Below are 20,981 nucleotides of genomic sequence, written 5' to 3' on the forward strand. Positions count from 1 at the left end.
GACTAAACAAAAATCGGTTTAATATTTGGCTTATTCCTCCGTTATACTTCACTGTTGTTACATGACCAGCCCATTTCCTTTCTAATTGTAAGGGCCTTCAGCGATATATTTGACACCATTTCTTGCGCATATGAGGCATCCCATTTACTCACTATGTGCCTTTTCTTCGTCTTTTGGGTCATCCACATTTTTCGTTCTTCTGAAATCATGACATGCCTTGATTCAAAACCAGGCAGCGTCACTGAAACGCTAATTGTCATAGAGGTGACTTTGTGTCAAGGAGCAGTTTCGTGGCTTTTGAAAACATGGCTCAATTTCTCACTACCTCCAGGGTCCAGCATGAAATCTTCCGTCTGGCTTTTCAGGCCCTTCACAACCTTCCGATCCTTCCAGCCTTTTTACACTTCTACAGCCCAGGGGCATTGTTCTGCTTGTTCTATCTGGGTGGTATTCCGAGGCTTTTCACTGGCTGTCCCCATGCCTGCAATGTCTTTCCTCCTCCCCTTTGCCTTGTGGCTTCTTCAAGATCTCACATCCCATCTTCTGAAAGAGGTCTTCCCTGGTGTGTCCTTTTCCCCCACTTCACCCTCCTCCACTCCCCTGCCGTGCCTAGTGCTTTGAGATTTCCTCCTCATTACACTATCTATATCTTGTGTGTATATAGTTGTTTTTCTCCTTCAGGACAAGGACCATTTTTTTTGCCTTTCTTTGTATCCCCAGTGCTTAGCACAGGGCCTGACACATAGTGAGTGCTTAATAAATAGTTGTTGTTAACAACAAGTGTTCGTTGCTTTTCCAAGTTTTTTTTTTTTCCACGCAGGTATTAGGATACCTGCTGGCTCTGCTCTCTGGTTTTCCTTTGTCAAAAGTACCTCTGGGAAATGAGGCAGTAGTTCTCAAATATTTTAGTTTCAGGATTCCTTTACATTCTTAGAAATTGTTAAGGATCCATAAAGTACTTTTGTTTGTGTGGCTCATTTGTTGTTGTCATGTCTGACTCTTCATGACCCCGGGGATTTGAGGTTTTCTTAGCAAAGATACCGGAGTGGTTTGCTGTTTCCTTCTCCAGCTCAGATGAGGAAACTGAGGCAAACAGGGGTAAGTGACTTACCCAGGGTCACATAGCTAGTAAGTGCCTGAGGTCAGATTTGAACTCAGGAAGATGAGTCTTTCTGACTCCAGGCCCGGCGCTCTATCCACTGCACCACCTACCTGTCCCATCAATATCTGCCACCTTAGAAATTAAAATTTCTTAGTATTGTTGTGAAAATAATTTTGACCTTGTGGACCCCTTTAAAGGGTCTTGGAAACTCCCAGGTTTCCTGGAGCCATCCTTTGAGAACTGCTGGTGTATATAGTATACGGAATGCCTTACTTCTATAATGGTTCTTTGCTTTACCTTTCAGGATATTTGCAAATCACTTTGGTGCCATCGAACAGGCCATAGGTGTGAGACAAAATTCATGCCAGCAGCAGAAGGCACCATCTGTGGACTGAGTAAGGTAAACAGCATGATCTTCAGTCTTGTATTTCTTTTGCGTCTCTGTATTCCCAGTGCCTGGCACAGTGTCTGATACATCATGGCTGCTTAATAAATGCTTGTTGATTGATTCATTCAACAGAGGGCTGACTTAAAAAGATAAGCAGCCTGGTGTGGTATAGTGGATTGAGCTCTGGGCTCAGGAAGTCCTGAATTCAGATCTGGCCTCAAACACTTACGAGCAGTATTACCTTGGGCAAGTCACTTACCCTCTGTTTGCCTCAGTTTTCTCAACTGTAGAATGGGGATAATAATAGCACCTACCTCCCTGTTTTGGTGTGAGAAATGAGATAAAATTTTAAAGTACTTAGCACAGAACTTAGCATAAAGTAACTGCTATATAAAGGCTAGCTATTATTAATATTATTATTGGTGCAGTAGAAAAAACATTGGCTTAAAATGGGAGGTGTGGGTTCCAGTTTGAGCACCAATATTTACTAGTGTGTGACTCTAGTCAAGTTACTTAATCTCTGTGAGCCTCAGTTTCCTCAACCATAAAATAGGGATAATACTTAACTATGTGACTTTGAAGACCCCCTGGATTTCCGTTGGCTATCCCAATGCTTGAAATGTTTTCTGTCTTTATTCCTGCCTTCTGATTCCCTTAGCTTCTTTCATGACTGAACTCAAATGTAACCTGTAATAGTATTTTCCTGCTCTCTCTACTGCTAGTGCCTTTCCTCTGAGATTACTTTTCATCATTGAAACCTTGCAAGATATCTGGGGGTTTACAGGCTAGATTTTTTTCTTAAGGACCATGCCTTAAACTCAGATCACTCTGATTCTCATTGATTGGCCAGCAGTTGGTCCCAGGCCAAGCCCTACTTGGTCATTGTTTGGGCCCTGATTGGCTCAGAATGAACATAAATAGCAATTGTTTCTGTTTTGGTCAGAGTCTTTCCCTTCCAGATTGATTTTTTTTTTTGACTAGGTGAAAGAGGCCATTCACTGCCTCATTTCTTACCTAGCTTTAGTCTTTGAATGGGCATTGTCTCAGTCAAACTGAGACCTACTAAAGACCTTAGCTTAAAAAAGACCAAGGTCTCCCATTGCATTCAGGGTCATCTCTAGTTGTTCTGTTCTATATCTTGCCACTGAACCCAGATGGCTCTGGAGGAGAAAGTGAGGCTGGTGACTCTGCACAACCCTCCCTCACTTAAATCCAATTTACGTGCATGTCAGGACAACAGCTCCCTGATGTTGTGGTCCTCTTTGAGAACGAAAGACAAACAACAACAACTTCTCATTGACTCTTTATATATCTTATTTATACATAGTCACTGAAATATTGTCTGTCCTCATTAGAATGTGAGCTTCTTGAGGTAAGGGACGGTGTTCAGCAGTGTGGCTAACACATAGTAAGTAATTAATATGATAAATACTTGATTGATTACCTGAATGACTACTTCATAGGGCTGTGGTGAAGGAAGCATCTTGTAAATTTAATATGTATAACTGTCAAATGTGAGCTGTGATTATTCTTGTTGACCACCAAGGGTTGACTGTTTCTCGCTATAATGAATCAATAAACCTTTGACTAGGAGGTGGAGCTGTTGGGTCCTACATGAATCCACAATGAAGAAATTATAGATTCTTGAATTATTGGAATACCCCGTGAAGATGAGATTTGCCTAACAAGCCTTCTTCCTAGGAGAAGGAAATTAAAATAATTGCATCTTAAACTTTACTATGGATTACTGAGTAAAGTAATTAGTAATTGGCCTTTATGCCAAGATCTACATCAAACTTATAGATCTGTGATTTCATCATTATAAATACTGCTTCCACTGACACAGGCCACCATGTTTCTTTTTCTTACTAGATGGTCTTTGTTGTGAATTTTCCCTAAATATGAGCTATCTGATGAGCTATCACAGTTACTCTGTGATGAACCTCCCCTCCCTTAATGAAGATGGTCATTGGTTGGCAGATATACAGGCTTTAACTGGGCCAATGCTATAATCCTTTCCATCTTGGTATAATATCTACCATACTTTCGTTCTTCTGCCATGGCTTTTGGATAGTCTAGTAGCAGAGCAAGAAGGTATCAGTGGAAGACTTTACTAGGGGTCAAGTACCAAGATAGAGTGTTTCAAAAGTGTGTATTTTACTAGGAAACTAAGGCCCAGAATCCCCATGGAGTTGGAAGCTCTGATTTTGAGAACTGACTGTCACTTGTTAGCTATTTTACTTTGGGCAAATGATTTGCCTTCCTCAGCCCATTTTTTTTCCTTTGTAAGATAGGAATAATAATAATAATAGTGCCTTATAGGAATCTCCTCTGCAAAATCAATCTCCTGAAAATGGGCATTTAGCTTCCATTTGAATTGCTACATTGGAAGGTTGTGTGTGGTAGTGAGATTTCTCTCACTGTAGCTATTCATGTGGAAGCTAAATGTCCACTTCTTGGTGATTGATTTTGTAGATGATATTCCTGCTCCAAGTCTGACTAAGATTCTGGATTTCCATCCCCTTTTTCTCCGAATTCCTATACAAATTAAGACGATAGAATCTCAGAGCTGAAAGCTACTCAGGTGTTGTCTAGGCCAACCCCTATATGAGGTATAAATTCTCTCTGTAACATCCCTGATGTCATATTAGGAGTCTGAAACTCTCCCCTATGAAGTTAAGATTTCTCTTCTCTTAAACTTCATTCTTAGAAGAGAATGCAAATCATGGTCGACTGGTAGATAAAATAATACTATAAATAATACTTTAGATACTAATACTAAAATAATATTGCAGACAAAATAGTATACCTAGATTTTATAAAAATGTTTAGTAAATTTTAAAAGTTTTTCATGCTATTCTTTTAGAATAGATAGAGAGATATGGGACAGGCCATAGTTTAAATATAAATATACAATAGTATAAATATATAAAAATCATAAACCCTTTGAATGTTTGGACCCAAGGAATAGTTATTTAATGGTCTGATATTGGAAGCAGATTTCCAAGAGCATTCCCTTATGCTGTTTAACATTTTATCAATGGCCTGGAAAAAGGAATGATTGGAATGTTTATCAGATTTATGGATAACAGACAACTTGAAGAAATAGCTATTACACTGGGCAATCAGAAATTTTAAATGATTTTGGTAGGTTAGGATGTCGAACTGAATCAAAGAAAATGAAATGTAGTAGGGATAAATGTAAAGCCTTATGCTTGGGTTCAGAAAATCAACTTCATGAATACATGATGAAGGAAGTATGGCTAGATAGTGGTTCCTCTGAAAAAAAGATTTGGGAGTTTGGGGGAGATACAAGCTAAGTAGTATAATGTGGCAGCCAAGAATGCCAATGTAACCTTAAGCTACATTGAAAGGCATTGTGTGTCAGCTTAGGGTGATGACAGTCATGGTTTACTCTGTCCTAGTCACACTGTACTTAGAGTTCTGTGTGTCATATTTTACATAGGACATAAATAGGCTGGAGATTTTCTAGGGGAGGGTGGGTAACTGACATGGTGAGAGGCCTTGTGAAGATCAGTGGAAGCAACTGGGGTTGTTTAGCTTAGACGAGAGAAGACTTAGGTAAGATGTGATAATTGTCTTGCATTGTCACATGGAAGAGGGTTGCCTGTGGAGTTCCTAGCGAAGTGGAGTATTACCACTCATAAAGAACATCTACTAGGGCATGGACAAGCTAGGGTCAGTTTTGGTTAGGGAGTAGGCTCCCTAAAAAACTATGGATGCCTGAAGTGAGAACTATTATTACTATTACCATCATTATATTGCTAGCCAATGACTAGTTTACTTGATGACCCTAATGCAAACAGACCACTCTTACTTGCCCTCTTCTCCCCTTTTTCCCATTTTTCCATTCATATGGTCACCCCTTGCTCCAGTGATAGCCAGACACAGAATTACAGCCAAGCAGCAGCTAGTGTCTAAAGGACTAGGAATAGTTCCATTTTTCTCCACCCTGGTCAGATCCCATCTGGATTCTTGTATTTGGTTCTTGGTGTCAAATTGGGGGAGAGTCATTGATATGCTACAGTGAATAAAGAAGAGAATCACAAAGATAGATCAAGGATGCCTATCCTGGGGAAGAGAGACTTGTAGGGTCAAGGTTGCTGCCTTCAGTTCTTTGGAGGGGAGGTTCATGAAAGAGGGATTCATGGTCTTTTGCTTGGCAACAACTTCAATAATGCTAACAACAGCAAGAAGCATTTATTAAGCATTTGTTTTGTGCCAGACATTGTGCCAAACGCTGAGCAGACAAAGGCAAAAACATGTCCTCTGCTCTCAAGAAGCTCATGTTCTTATGGGGAGACAACCTGTAAACAACTACATATATACAAGAGATAGATAGATGATAGATAGATAGATAGATAGATAGATAGATAGATAGATAGATAGATAGATAGATAGATAGATGATAGATAGATATAGATATGTAGCTATCTATCTATCTATATGTAGATATGAATATAGATATAGAGATATATACAGGGTAAATTAGAGGTAATCTCAGAGGGAAAGCACTGAGCTTTAAGGCAGACCTCAGAAACTAGATGGCCTCCAAAGTCCTTCCAGCTCTAGATCTTTGAAGTTCCAGAGAGGCACATATCAGTTTGATGTAGAGAAAACTTCCTGAACATTCCAGAAATGGAATACACTGCCTCCACTGGTAGCAGGCTCCCCATTACTGGAGATCTTCAAGTGAAGATTGGATATGACGTATTGTCAGGAATGCTGTAGAGATCTTTACTCAGGGATAGATTTGACTAAATAAATGACTTCTGAAATCCCATCTAGCTCTGAGATCTTGTGATTCTGTTTCATGATTTTGTGAAGATTGAAATGGCAAATGTATTTTGGGGAGGGAAAATTAAAAGCCTAAAAATTAATTAACATATGGCAAGAATTGGAAGAGAAGGATCTTGGTGTTGACAATATGTATTGGCAACCAACTCCATGCTAAATAGTGGTAAAGCCAAAGTTATCCCAGGGGAAAAACAAGGATTTGAAAGCCTAACCTACTCCCCATAATTCTGTAATTGAACCCTCCACTCTAACTCATCAAGAGCTGGCCTATCCCAAACCCCAGCCTGCTGAATCTGATCACCAAGGATTTAAGAGAATGGGGTTGTGCTAAGTCATGCAGAAATCTCACATAATAAAAATGCCTAAGACAGTGCTCCCTAATCATAATGGAACTCTGGGGGTGGAGTTTGGGGGGAGAAAAGAATAATAACTATAACATTAATAATACATGTTTTTATATTGCCTTAGGCTTGCAAAGTGCTTTCCTCACAGCTACTCTGTGAGTGAGGCAATGCAAGGATTATTATTCCCATTTGCAGACAAGGAAACTGAGGCTGAGAGAGTAGAAATGCCTTGCCTATGATCCCCCATTGAGATGGTGTCAGAACTGGGATTTGAGCACAGGTGTCCTGATTTGGAGAATTGTAGAGTCGAATACCTTCTGGAAGACAATACAGTAAGAGTTGAAAAAAGTAGTCTATACCAAGGGCCCAAAGATCTATGCCTAAGTCTGAGCTCTGCCACTAATTTGGTATATGACCTTGGGTAATCAATCTGCTTCCCCTTTTGTGTAAAAACAAGCAAGAGCCAAAGACATATTTTCAGTAGAACCATTCATGGTTTAATCCTTTCCCCCAGCAGGAAATTAACAATTGAAAAAGTTTTGCCTCCCAGCCTACAGTGCTTTTACTGTATCTATTCCCTCCCAAGTGGTGGCCAAGCTTGGAAAAATTCATGACCTTTCCTAGCTGAGACTTTCAAAAAAAAGTAAGAGTGTGGTTTCATTTTTCATTCATCAGTACGGGACAGATTGTCAGTTTGGCTACGCTCTGACAGCATTTGCCGCCTTCTGGGTCTCTATCTGAACATCTTGCCCTGACAGTTTCCCACATATGTAATCCTGATCCCATTGATGAGAGAAGCCCTCTCTAGATGTCAGACTTTCAGAATGCACAGTATGAATTCTGAGTCCCTCTGTGTGTTTACCTCCTTCCCCCAATCATTGAGGCTTTTTTTTTAAAACCAAAATGTAGGGAGAATCTTCTCTTTGGGGAAGTGGACCCTTTTCTGACTTTCACCTGGGGTAAACATAGTTAAGGGGTATATATATATGTGTGTGTGTGTGTGTGTGTGTGTGTGTGTGTGTGAGAGAGAGAGAGAGAGAGAGAGAGAGAGAGAGAGAGAGAGAGAGAGATGAGGAAAATAATAGAGCATGTTTGAGGGGAGGGGTGGTGGTGAGGTTAGCAGGGGCAGTTCAGAGAGCGTTCCAACAAGCTGATCTCCACTGGTGTGTATTCTTTACCTTCCATGGTCTGCCTTCCCCCTTAAATTTTAGGCCAGGGGAGGACAGCAAGGCACAAAGATTGGGGACCGTGAAGGAGAGGAAATGATCCTCTCTGTATATTGGCTCCTGGGAAATCACCTTGGCTGTTTCTCCCTAGTTACAGTTGTGCTTCTAGCTACCATGCAGGCATCTGCCTGCTTTTCCTCCATAATTCTTTCCCTGCCAGGTTCTGATGGGAAACATGTCCCTATTCTTTTGACAGTGGTGTCGGCGAGGTCAGTGTGTCAAGTTTGGTGAGCACGGACCCCGGCCCATACACGGCCATTGGTCGGAGTGGTCAGCGTGGTCGAAGTGTACAAGGACCTGCGGGGGAGGAGTCACTCAGCGAGAGAGGCACTGCACTAACCCCAAGTAAGACAGCCAAGGGAAAGCATGAGGCAGAGGCAGGATGGCGTTGTAGGAAGCGTGCTGGCCTTAGAGTCAGGGGATCTGGGCTGGAGTCACGCTTCTGTCACTCACTGGCTGTGTGACTTCAGGAAAGTCACTTCTCTCTGAGATTCAGTTTCCCCTCTATAAAATGGGGATAATACCGTTACTCTAGCCACCTCACAGGGTTTTGGGGAAGAAAAGGCATTCTGAATTTTATAGTGCCATAGAAATGTGAATACTTAATAACATGCTTAATTATCTGCATTTTACCTAAATGCGTGCCTAAAGGCCCCCCGTATAACTCTGACCCAGTTTAGGCTGTTTTACAATAATATCACTAGTTCATTTCAGTCAAACCCCAGTGTAGTCTTGGTGAACCTCACCATAAAGGCATTGAGTCCCAATCCTTGGACAATTTACAAGAAGAGGAAAGAATACCTAAGTGGTGGCTACATGGCCATTTGTCAAGGACACCATCAATGGGGTTTCTGCTCATACAGGGTTTGGACTCAGTGTCTTCCGAGGTTCTCCATAGCTCCATGATGGTGTGAAGGGATGATGGCCTAAACTGGAATTTAGACTTCATGGAACTGAAGAGATGGGGGAAAGACAGAAGATCAGAGATCTGTATCTGGAAGAGTACTTAGAGACCATCTGGTCCAACCACTTCATACTGGTACATTTGGGGAAACAGAGTTCAAGGGAGATGAAGTGATTTGCCAAAGGGAATGTCATAAGCACCAGAGACTAGGTATGAGCCCATTGCTCTGAATTGAGAGCCAACACTTTCTCTACTATACCATACTGCCTCCCCTCGCATGTTTCTGTTTTGCCATCATGTATGAAGTCTTTACCTGAGCTTCAAAATGACAGAGGGCTTGCACAACAACATGAACAGTTTTTGGAGAGCTTTCTTTCTGTGGAGAAGAAAGGTGTGATTAGAGCATCCTAGGGTTAGTTCTTGAGGAATTTCTTCCCTCATTCTTGTTGTAGAGGAAGCCCTGAGCTCTTGAAGGTGGTAACAGTGGAGCTTAAGCTCTGACAAGTCTTATGAAGCTTTAAAAGTTTCAAACACAGGCCAAACAATGGATTGTTTTTATCTCTCAAGCAAAGGTAAACTTAACTAAGTATGAAGAGGCTCATTACTAAAGGACTAATAGTTAAGAGAGAAAGTTTTTTGCCCACAGAAGTTTATGAAACAGTTGACTATAGTTGTAGGGATTGGGATCTGCATTGGTATAGGTAGCATAGACACTGATGAAATCATGGATCTCTGGGAAGCATAGTATAATGGGTATCTCACTGGATTGCAAACGTGAATTGAAATCTTGCGGTGGAAACTTACTAGCTATGTGACCTTGGGTAAGTGACTTCACCTCTCTTAGCCTTAGTTTCCTCAAAACTAAAATGGAAATGATAATACTTGTACCTCTCACCTCCCAAGGTTGTTTTTGAGAATCAAATAAAATCATGTTTCAGAAGCACTTTATAAACCTACCCTGTTTGGACTACCTCTCCAACTTGCTACTTACAGGTTTTCAGATTGGGTTTCTAAGGGATTCACTGCTCCCAGATTCAAGGGTTCTCTAAATCCACTCCTAAAACTGTAGCTCAAGAGTCCCCATCAGTGTGCTTACCTTTAATAGTCAACCAATAGGTATAACAAGCTCAAAGCAAAAGCATTTACTAAGCTGGCATAATAAAAATAGTTGTTATGCAACATTCCCCCCTCCTTATAAACCTGGGGCCTACTTTCCCACAAATACACAAGGTATAAGTGGGAAGAATGGGAAGAAGTTCAGAATACATGGTAGCACACTGTAGCACACTGATAGGGAAATACATACGGTCAAGGTAATTCATGCTTCTGGTACTGCAGGGCTTTGATATCCTTTCTTTTCTTATAAGGTGCTCACTGTTTTCCTCCCTGGGCATAGTATATTTTGCTAGAAGCATCCCACAAATGCCCTCCCTTGCCTTGCTCATTCCAGCAGCTCAACTCAAATGTTAGGAATTATTTTCTCTTGAATTCATTGTTGGCTTTCTCCTTTACTTCCAGGAGTCAGTCTTCTTGAAGCTGCTTCCTGTCCCAACTCTTTCTCTCTGTCTTACTCTCCCTGCTGTTTATGGGGTTTCCTGGGTGGGTAGCTCTTTTGCAAGATGCAAAGATCCTCCTGTTGGTGTCTGCTAGAGGCGTGAATATCATATTTCACAGAATTGTTTCCAGTCTTGGTCATCTCTCAGGGCTGGTGAACTTTTTTTTAAGGGCCAGAGATGTGGACAATCTTTGACCCACTAATGGCAAGCCATCCCTCTAATGCCATCAAGGAAAACTTCTTCATAAGAAGGCATAGATGGTCTTTGCACTCCATTTAATACATTAACACTTCATCTCTTTGTTATCTGTCTCCTGTGATTTATAAATTGAGCTAGGAGGAAACTCTCCTACCCCTACATAAATGTCAGCTATCAGTGTTATTATTCTTTGCTAGTATTGAAGTAATATATAGTAAGAAGAGTATTGGAATGGGAGTCAAATTTAGATAAGCTCAACTTACTAGCTGAACCTCTCTGAATCTGTTTCCACATTTGTAATCTGAGGACAGTGACATTTGTATTACTTACTTCTCAGGATGATTGTGAGGAGTGTTGGAAAATCTGGAACTTAAGTACACACTGAATGAAATAATTGTTGAATTATCCTATTTGCTCCTTTGAATCTGAGACTTGGTTCAGTTTATTAAAATATGAGCAATCCATGTCTCATTAGAGTTTTAGGGATTACAAAGCACTTTGCTCACAACAATCTAGTGTGAATAATACAAATATTATCAGTCTCTTTTTTTTACAGATGAGAAAACTGATGTTTTAAGAAGTTAAATTATTCGTCTGTCCTCAAATTTTCCTAGAGCATTCTGTATTACTCTCCTTTGTCTCTATCATATACTCATCCATATCCTACTTAAGTGTGAACTCATCTCCTCTGTTAAGAGTATAAGCTCATAGATAGCAAGGTCTGTGCTTTTTTTCACCTTTGTATACCCCAGCCTTTTGAGTATTAGGCATTTAGTAAACATTTGTCAAATTCAATTAAATGATTCCTCTTAGGCAGGGGTTCTTAACCTTTTTTGAACCACAGGCATCTTTGGCAGTCTGGTGATGCCTTTGGACCTCTTCTCAGAATAATTTTTAATACACATAAAATAAAATACATAGGATTAAGAGGGCTTGCTCTATGTATACCTAGATCACTTACCATGGAAGTACCCTCTCCCTTCTATTCCATGATTGGCTGCATGGCCAGACCAGGTTGCATCTTTAAAACTGGCCAGCCTGAAAGAGTGCTTTTCTTTCCCGCAGTTCTTTGCTGTTGTATCCAGAGGACTAAGATCACAATTTGCCCAAGGCTCAGAATCCATGAACTAAACTCCTCTCTTCCCTTTTACCTTGGCTCTGAGAAATGGGCCTGGGACCTTGCTTTGCTTTGTTTCATTTATCCAGCCAATCAAAGGCAGCTGCCCATGTGAAAGAGAAATGCAGGGAAACAGGGTGCCTCCATGTTAAATGGTTTAGGTTTCCACAGGCAAGCCTCCTTATGGATAGAATTGGGGGGCAGCTAGATGGTGCAGTGGATAGAGCACCGGCCCTGAAGTCAGGAGGACCTGAGTTCAAATGTGACCTCAGACCAAACACGTAACACTTACTAGCTGTGTGACCCTGGGCAAGTCACTGAATCCAAATTGCCTAAAAGCAAAAAAAAAAAAAAGAATTTGGTCATAAAAGTATTTTTTAAAATAACAAAAGAAGTTTATGGATCCTAGGTAAAGAACTCCTGCAAAAGTCTCATGGGTAGTAAATGGCAGACCTGGATTTAAATATAGGTCCTGAAATCATAATGTTTAGAGCTAGAAGGGATGTGGAAGATCCGGTCCCACATTTTACAAAGGAGAGAGGCTGAGTCCTGAAGAAAGGGACTGGCTTTTACAGGTAGCAAGTAGCCCTGGCAGAATTCAAATTAAGGTCTCTTACCTCCAAATCCTGTACTCTTTCTACCCTTCCATAATACCGTCCTACTATGTTTCTTGACAGTTTTGCAGCTCATTTCATGGATCTGGCTGCATCTACCCCAGCATTTTGCAATCTCAATATTTTCCCCAGAAAGAAATAGATGACCTAATTTAATAACTCATCTGGTAAGAAGCAGGGAATGACACCAGAGAGATTTAAATTCATGCCTAATTCCTATCTGGGGATTGAGAGCCACTCCCTTCTAATGGGGCATTGTTCAGAGAAATAACATAGTGTAGTTTGAGAAAGGCTCAATCACAGAAATAATCACCAAAGGCATTCCTTATCTTTTCCCACAGAATGAAAACTAATCAAGACATTGTTTATTTTAACTTACATATGAGCCCAAATAAAAGTAGTGTTTTTGGCTGACAGTCCCAAGGTGATTGCCTTAATCCTTCTCTATATCTCGTTTGGCTCTGTTCCAACAAAATGTTTTTTCCCCTGTCAAGTTGCTGGTTGGCTTCTTACTAAATTTGAAGCATGTGGTTGTGTCCACTTCACTCAACATAAACATTTTCCTTTTCCCACACAAGGATGTTTGGGAGTTTCCTTTTTCACATCTCGGTGGTTTTTCCAGGTCAATGCATCATTTTAGCCCCTTTCAATGTTTTACTTAATGCATGTTTTTTACATTGCTTTTGTGCCCCAATAACAACCCTATATCCCAAAATAATCCTTCCTTGAAACAAAGTGCAATTAAGCAAAACAAACGGACACATTAACCATCTCTAACAATGTAGGCCTCATTTTTTACCTGTATTCCACCACTTCTCTAGGAAGATGAGAAAAGTATATGTGTCATTATCATGTTTTCATTGAACTTAATTCTGATGTTTTATAGTGGGATTCTTTTTTTTTTGTATTTATTTTATTCAGGTCATTGTGTGTTATTGTTACCTTGGTTCTACTTTGTTCTGTATCCCTTTAAACAATCTTTGCAGGTTTCTCTGAATTCCTCGTAATTGTCATTTTTCATAGAATAATTACATTCATATACTTTAGTTTATCCAGCCATTCTGTCTTTTATTTTCTTTGTGTATTTTATGGGTGGTCACTGCATTACTGACTCACATTCATCATTAATGAAGCTCTCTGAGTTGATCCATACTATCTAAGAAAAATGTGGTAGAAAGAACTCTAGATTTGGAGTTGAGACTAGGATTATAGTCCCAATCTGCCTCTTCTGGGCCATATGACTTTGGACAAGTCATTTCTCCTGTTTGGAATGCAGTGCCCTCTCTACCTCACAGAATTGTTGTTGGGAATGAAAAGGCTATCCTCCGGGGAGGTATTTTCATCACTCATGATTTTCCTTTATTTTCCTGAAGGCAATGGTTTAATTCTTCAAGATTTCTCCAGACAGAAATTATTTCACTGGGAATTTGTTTAAAATCATAGTTCATTATGAATGTCAGGAACACCCTCTCGCTTAGTGATCTGATTTGTTTCTATAGCTTTGATGGTTAATCTAGGTAGGTAACTCCAAAACCCCTATTTCTACCCTCAGCTTCTACTCTGAGCTTCAAAATTCCATTTCCCTGCTAGACATCTCCACCTATTTAGCAAACATCTTAAACCAAATCCAATATGTTTAAAATAGAACCCTCTTTCCTCCAAGCCTGCCCCTCTCCCTAATATCTCCACATTTACTGGGGGCACTACCATCCTCCCATTCCAATAGGTTCAAAACTTGAGATTCTCTGTAAGCCAACACGTGATCAGTGGCCAATTCAATTAAATTTAACCACCATTTATTAAGTACCTATTTTGTACCAAGTTTTCGGTGTGCAAAGATAAAAACTGATATAATTCCTGTCCTCAAGGAGATTAAGGGTTATTTGGAGCTGTGAGGGCAGAAATTCTTATGATGCAAGGTACAGTATGATAGAGCCAAAGGGGAGCTCCAGAAGGCTCAAAGAACATTTGAGGCAAATGAGATCACTTAATCTCTCTGAGCTTCATTTTCCTTTTCTCTGAAGGAGAATGTTAGGCGAAAGACAACTTTTGATTGGGAGGATTGGGTTATGTCTCACCTCTGCAACAGCTTTTACTCCATGTATTCCTCTCCATTCATACTGTCATTGCCTGAAGTCAAGCCCTCATTGGCTCTTTCCTGGAGAGTAGTTTCCTAATGTTTCTCTTCTATAAGTCTATGCCTTCTCCAGACTGTTGGAAAAGTCATTGCCAAAGTAATGCTCTTATCATATGGCTCTCAAAAGCATTCAGTGATGGGGGCAGCTAGGTGGTGCAGTGGATAGAGCACCAGCCCTGGAGTCAGGAGGATCTGAGTTCAAATCTAGCCTCAGACACGTGACACTTACATAACCCCATTGCCTAGCCAAAATAATAATAATAAAAATAAAAAATAAAACATTCAATGACTCCCCATTGCCTAATGAATAAAATATAAGCTCCAGATTGTTACATTCAAAGCCTCTATCATCTTACTTCAGCCTATTAAGCATTATCTCTTTTGATTCCCTTCTACTTACTCTTATGTTTTAGTCCAGCTGTCCTAATCCCATCCACCATCTTTTTCTTGCCTTCTTGTATCTCTTTGCCTTTGCTTCTGCCATCCCATCATGCCTGGAATGGTATCTTCCCAACTCACTGACCTCCTGCTTTAAACTCTTCTTTGAAGATCCCAATCAAATACAATGAAGTCCTTCTCCTCCATGAAATCCTTCTTGATATTCCCCAGGTAAAAGTGTCCTCTATCTCCTTATGGTATTTTGTCTAGGCCTTTCCTTTGCTATTCGCAATCAACAAGCATTTGTTAAGAACTTACTATGTGCTAGGTTCTATGCTAAACACTGGAAATCCAAGGAAAATGTAAAAACACAGCCCCTACCCTCAAGGAGCTCACATTCTAATTGAGGAGACAACATATATCTTATATCTAAGATACATACAGAGTAAATAGAAAGGGACATTCCTAGTCACTTAGGTATTAGCTATTAATCTACCTGCTTTTTTAGAGCAAGGACTATTGTATTTCATCTTTATAGCTACAACACATAGCACAGGGCCTTGAATGTAAGAAGCACTCAATAGTGTTTTGTCCATGTTTCCTCTAATGCCTAAAGGTTTTCCTATGTACACTAAAAGCAATATTTTCACAAATGTTTAGGCATCCTCTCTGACTCAATGGAAGCTGTGCATTTAAATCTTTGCTCCAGCGTGTCTTAAAAACACAGTCCTGACAAAGCAAGATAGTTCTGGGCTGTCCTGCTGACTCTGCTTGCAAGTAGAGTTAGGTTGGGGAATCCAGGTGCATTTCCCTAGCAATGCATCCTTTCTTGGAAGGCAGGCCCTCCATGTTTGTTAGCTCCCTTTAATGAGCACCGGGATGCTAAGAACAGATGGCATGCCCTTCCAAGAATATGGGCCTCTCTGTAATCAAGGGTGGTGTGATTGATTGTTTTCAGCTTGGGTTTCTGGAGTTCTGATATTTGCTTTGCCAAAGTTCAATTAAAAAAAAACAAAAAATAAAACCTTTAATAAGAACTGGCATTTATATATTACTCTAATGCAAAACACAATGCGTTTTACAAATATTATCTCATTTGATCCTCACAACAATCCATTTTATAGATGGGGAAACTCAAGCAGACAGAGATTAAATGATTTGTCCAGGGTAATACAACTAGTAAGTATCTGAGGTCATATTTGAATTCAGGTCTTCCTAACTCCAGGTCCAGCACTCTATTTACTGTGCTCCTTCTTTATTCAATACCTATTGTGTAAAGAGTGCTATGCTTAGCATTGGGAAGATACAAGGTTTGGTTAAGACAGGGTTCTCGATCTCATGTTTAAGGAGAAGACTATGACATAGAGAACTGTAGTATGTAATAATACAGGCAGCTAGTTAGTGCAGTGGATAAAGCCCCAGACCTAGAGTAAGAAAAGCCTAAGTTCAAATTCAATCTCAAACATTTGCTAACTGTATGACCATGGGCAAATCACTTAACCGCTGCCTGCCTCAGTTTCCTTATCTGTAAAATTGAGGATGATAATATAGCATCTACCTCTTAGAGTTATTGTGGGGATAAAATGAGATCATATTTGTAAAATGCTTTGCAAACCTTAAAGTGCTATATAAATACTATTATTAAATGTGTTGAGCACACTAGAGAGTAGAAGCAAAGCACTATACAAAGTCTGAGGGGGGACATTCCAAGTAGAAGGGAAGGCATCCTGATCATTTGAGCTGGGCCTTAAAGATGGTAGAAATTCAGCTGGTGAAGGCAGAAGCAGGGCATTCCAGGCATAGAGAAAAGTGAGACCAAAGACACAACCACAGGGCTATCCCAAAGGACAGTTTTCCTGTTCAGATGGAATATGAAGTATGTGGAAGGAATAATACTACTCCCTCTTTTTTTCTCTTTAAAAAAAAAGTTTGATTTTTACCTTTCATTTTTACACCATAGTTAATATTCTTTAATCCATGTCCCATATCATTCAGTCATTTCTTATAACAATAAAAAAAACTAACCCAAGAACCACAGCTGGCAGTGTATATATTCCACATCTCTAGCCTCCATATTTACTCCTTTTTTATAGTACTTTGGATCTGTGAAGTGCTTACTTCACAACAACCATAGGAAGCAGATAATCCAATGACTTGAATACAAAATAAGTCATAATTTTACAAGAAAGGTAAATGTAGGTACAATGCTGTTCAAGGTCTAAGGTAGAAAGGAGGATAGAAGAAGAATTGTTGGTGACTAGGGGAATCTGGGAGAGTTTCATGGAGGAACGAGTATTGATTTGGCACATGAAGGATGGGTAAGAATTCATGTAGCCAGAGATCAAGTGGAGGGCGAGGTCAGCACATGGGCAAGGGTTTGAACAAAAGCCAAAGAACAAACCCTCATCCTGGACAAAGTGCAGTTCGTGGGTGAAGTGATTTCCTTAGGGATGGAGGAATGGGAGAATATTGGCTAGTGCTCATGGTAGATTTAAAATGACATCTAAAGGGAAATACCTTCTGAAAGAGCTCCTGCGAAGTGTAAGTTAGAAGTTAAGGCCAGAGTTCTGAGTATCCTGAGTAAGAGGAGAATAGAGGTCAAACTGGGCAGGGGAACTGATGGAATGAGAGCAATAAAAAGAGCTGTCCCCAGGAGTGAAGTTCAGAAGATCAAGCCAATGGGAAGGAGTCTGTTGGAAGTCTCAATAGCTGAGTAAAAAATTGAACTGGAGAAGCTGGTTCATGGGCAAGACCTACTCTGGATGTGGAGTCAAAGGATCTGAGTTTGAATCCTGGTTCTGTTACTTAGCGTGGTCTTAGGCAAATTCCTTTTCCTCCCCGAGCCTCAGTTTTAAAGCCTGGAAAATGAAGGCATCAGATTAGATAATCTCTGAATTCCCTTCCTGCTCTACCATTCAGTAATCCAGTGATGGTTAGGAGTTTTGTGGACATCCCTGACCTTTTGAAGGAATGGCAGGGAGATTAAATATGTGGTGTATTGACTCATAGTGCTACTGTCAGACACTCCCTTCTGAGCTGGATGGACCACAAATCTGGCCTCCATCCGCCCTGAGCAGAGAAAAGGATGGAGAGTAGACAAGTGTGATCCATCTACATTTGAGCATCTATAGATAAAACCATTTATTTATCAGTTTAATCTGGTTTATTAGTGTTAATGTTTTTTCTTTTATTTCTAGACCACAACATGGTGGCAAGTTCTGTTCAGGGTCTAGTCGCCTGTATCAACTGTGCAGTGTTCACCCTTGTCCAGCCAGTAGTGTGGACTTCCGTGCCCAGCAGTGTGCTGAGTATAACAGTAAGCCTTTCCGAGGATGGTACTACCAGTGGAAACCTTATACTAAAGTGGAAGGTAATTGGATTTTCATAGCAGAAACTGAACTCCTTTACTTTGGTTACTTCTATTTGGAAATGTGAATGCCTCAGTAAGGGTGCTTCTGGCATGCAGGGGATAACTAAGCCTTATGGACAGTTATTTTATTTCTTTTCCCAAGGGAGACGATTCCCCAGTTTGTAAGTTGGTACTCCTGACGGGTCCTCCCGGTGCCTACTTGATGGAAAGAACACTGAATGTGAAGGCAAAAGGTCTAGGTTTGAATCTGGATTCTGTGGCTTAAATAATAATACCTGTGTGGCCTTAAGCAAGTTTCTTCTCTTTGCTAGGACAGGCAGTTCAATTTCCCATTTTGTTCTTCAGTTTCCTCATCTGTTGAATGAGAAAGTTGCACTAAATCACAGATTCTTAACTTTTTTGTGTGTCATGGACCCCTTTGGAAGTCTACTGAAGCCTGTGGGCCATTTATCAGAACAATGATTTGGTGCCTACATTCATAATTAAAGGCAAATTTCTGTTGGAAGTTACTGAAAACAAGGTTGTAATTTTTTTCCTCGCCTAAGTTCACAGACCGCCTGAAATCTATCCCACAGACACCCAAAGGGGTCAGGACTCTGGTATTTGGTAATTTCTAAGGTCTCTTTCATCTCTAACTTCTCTGATTCCATAGACAGCTTTGGGGGTCCAAGTGAGCCAGCTGACTCCCCAGAGAGTAACAGGAACTTTTGCATGAGGGCTAGCGTCCTCAGCATACTGTCAGAGACCATTTCTCACTCTTAATTCCAACCAGATTGGACTCTAGAATATTAAGAATGGACAGTTTTGAAACCACCAGGAACCTCCTGGTTGCTAGAACTCTTCTGGTATCTCATTCCCACCTCCCACTAAATGGAATTCCCCATAGATGTCACCTTTCCTTCTGTTGTGCACCATGCTGGGACATGTCTGTCTCTTGGCACTGCCAATTGTGGACACATATAAACAAACATTATTCAAAGTTCTTTTGTCAGGGGGGGGGCTATCATGAAATCTACACATGGCATGTAAAGGACTGTATGAAGAGTAGCTATGGTTAGCAAGCAGAAGAAATTACTGTATTTGGCTTGGTAACTGCATTCAGAGTTACCTCTTATTCCCTTGGACTTTGTGGCCCCCCCCCCTTCATTCCATGAGATTTTATTTGCTTTTCTACACTTCTTTTTGATAAGATGCCTCTCAAGTCCTACAGCAGTAAACCACAATTTCCTTTGGAACATCCTTGTGTCTAAACTTATTGCTGACATTTCTGCTGACCAGTCTCCTGAGAATGTTAATTATAAATTGATATGACTTGTCCAACCAAAATATCTCATGAAATTCTATATGCCTAGTGACTGCAGCATGTTCAACAAAGTACATGTCAGTGGATTACTCATTCTTCAAGGCTTCAACAGAGTCATTATTTCATCTCTATGGATACCCATGAGGCAGCATGATATAGTAGAAATATGACTGGACTGGTGTGATATTAAGCAAGTTACTTTATTTCTGCCTCAGTTTCCTCGTCTATAAAATGAAGGGGTTGGACTAGGTGACCTCTAAAGTCTAAAGCTCTAGACTTATAATCAGCTTTATATAAGTTGTATAAGGAATTTATATAAACAATATGACTCAAAATAAACTTAGATTTAGATCTTAGTTCATCAAGTCTCCCTCACCACCCTCACCCCCATTTTACAGGTGAGGAAACAGTTACAGTAATGGGAATAGTAATAGAGATTGTCAAAAGTTACTGTTTTTAATTCAATTAAACATTTATTAAGTGATTACTGTGTACAGAACACTATGCTTGGCACTTGAGGGGTTGTAGTTTCTAGGGAAACTTGTATTTCACAGTCTACTAGGAAGATAAATCACAAACACAGATAACTGTGATTTACATTTATGTGACAAGTGCATTAGAGGTGCAAACAGAGTGTCGTGTCAAGTCTGAGGAAGACGGTTCTTACTCTCCAGGGGATCAGAGAAGGCTTTCTTAAAGATGTTTTGTGTGAGTTTGAACATTAAAAAATGGGCATCAACTCAGGAGGTAAAAAGAAAGGAAAGAAGGATATCCTAGAATCACAGAACAATGCGAACTAAGGCAAAGGTGTGAGGGGGCTTTTCATAGGACAGAGTTATCCAGTTTAGCTGGAGTATATATAGTATGTGGAGTGAAGTAATAGGAGATAAGGCTAGAAGAGTAAGCTGGTGCCAGAATGTACAAAGCATTGAATGACAGGCAGAGGAGTTTGAACTTTAAAGAGAGGTTTGACATGATTAGGTAGACCAGCCTATCAGTTCATCCTCTTTCCCTAGCTGTGGAACTGTCAGATGATGCTGTTTACTTTGGGATTTGCTGTGCCCTGATTATAGAATCTTATGTTTTAAAACCAGGAGGTTTGGGGCAGCTAGGTGGCACAGTGAATAGAGCACGGCCCTGGAGTCAGGAGGACCTGAGTTCAAATCTGGCCTCAGACACTTGACACTTACTAGCCGTGTGACCCTGGGCAAGTCATTTAATCCCATTGCCTAGCCAAAAGACAAAAACAAAACAAAACAAAACAAAACAAAAAACCCAAGAGGTTCAAAGAGCTATGAAAGAAAGTAGCTATGACATCACATAAAGTATGATTATTAAAAGGAAACAAAGTGGAGGACTTGAGTAAATCACAGGAGGAAGGACCTAAGACAGAGCAGTAACTATCAATATTTGCACTCGGGGCAACACAAGCTGCCCAGGAAGAATGGCATGAAACATGTTTTCAAATCATCTTTTTAGAGTGGGGAGGAAAGGGGGAGCAGGACAGTGTTATCCTCCCCCTTCCC

General features: G+C 40.3%; 1 protein-coding gene across 1 annotated transcript in view; it reads left to right on the forward strand.

The window, feature by feature from the left end:
- Positions 1 to 20,981, forward strand: part of ADAMTS18 (ADAM metallopeptidase with thrombospondin type 1 motif 18) — a 194,379-nt gene that overhangs the window by 105,589 nt on the left and 67,809 nt on the right. The window contains exons 9-11 of the mRNA XM_020964912.2: positions 1,407 to 1,502; positions 8,075 to 8,223; positions 17,980 to 18,152. Coding sequence (XP_020820571.2) covers positions 1,407 to 1,502; positions 8,075 to 8,223; positions 17,980 to 18,152 — 418 coding nt within the window. The remainder of the gene's footprint in view (positions 1 to 1,406; positions 1,503 to 8,074; positions 8,224 to 17,979; positions 18,153 to 20,981) is intronic.

This window comes from Phascolarctos cinereus, unplaced genomic scaffold (genome assembly GCF_003287225.1).
Source record: "Phascolarctos cinereus isolate Bilbo 61053 unplaced genomic scaffold, phaCin_HiC Scaffold_2;HRSCAF=192, whole genome shotgun sequence".
Taxonomy (NCBI): domain Eukaryota; kingdom Metazoa; phylum Chordata; class Mammalia; order Diprotodontia; family Phascolarctidae; genus Phascolarctos; species Phascolarctos cinereus.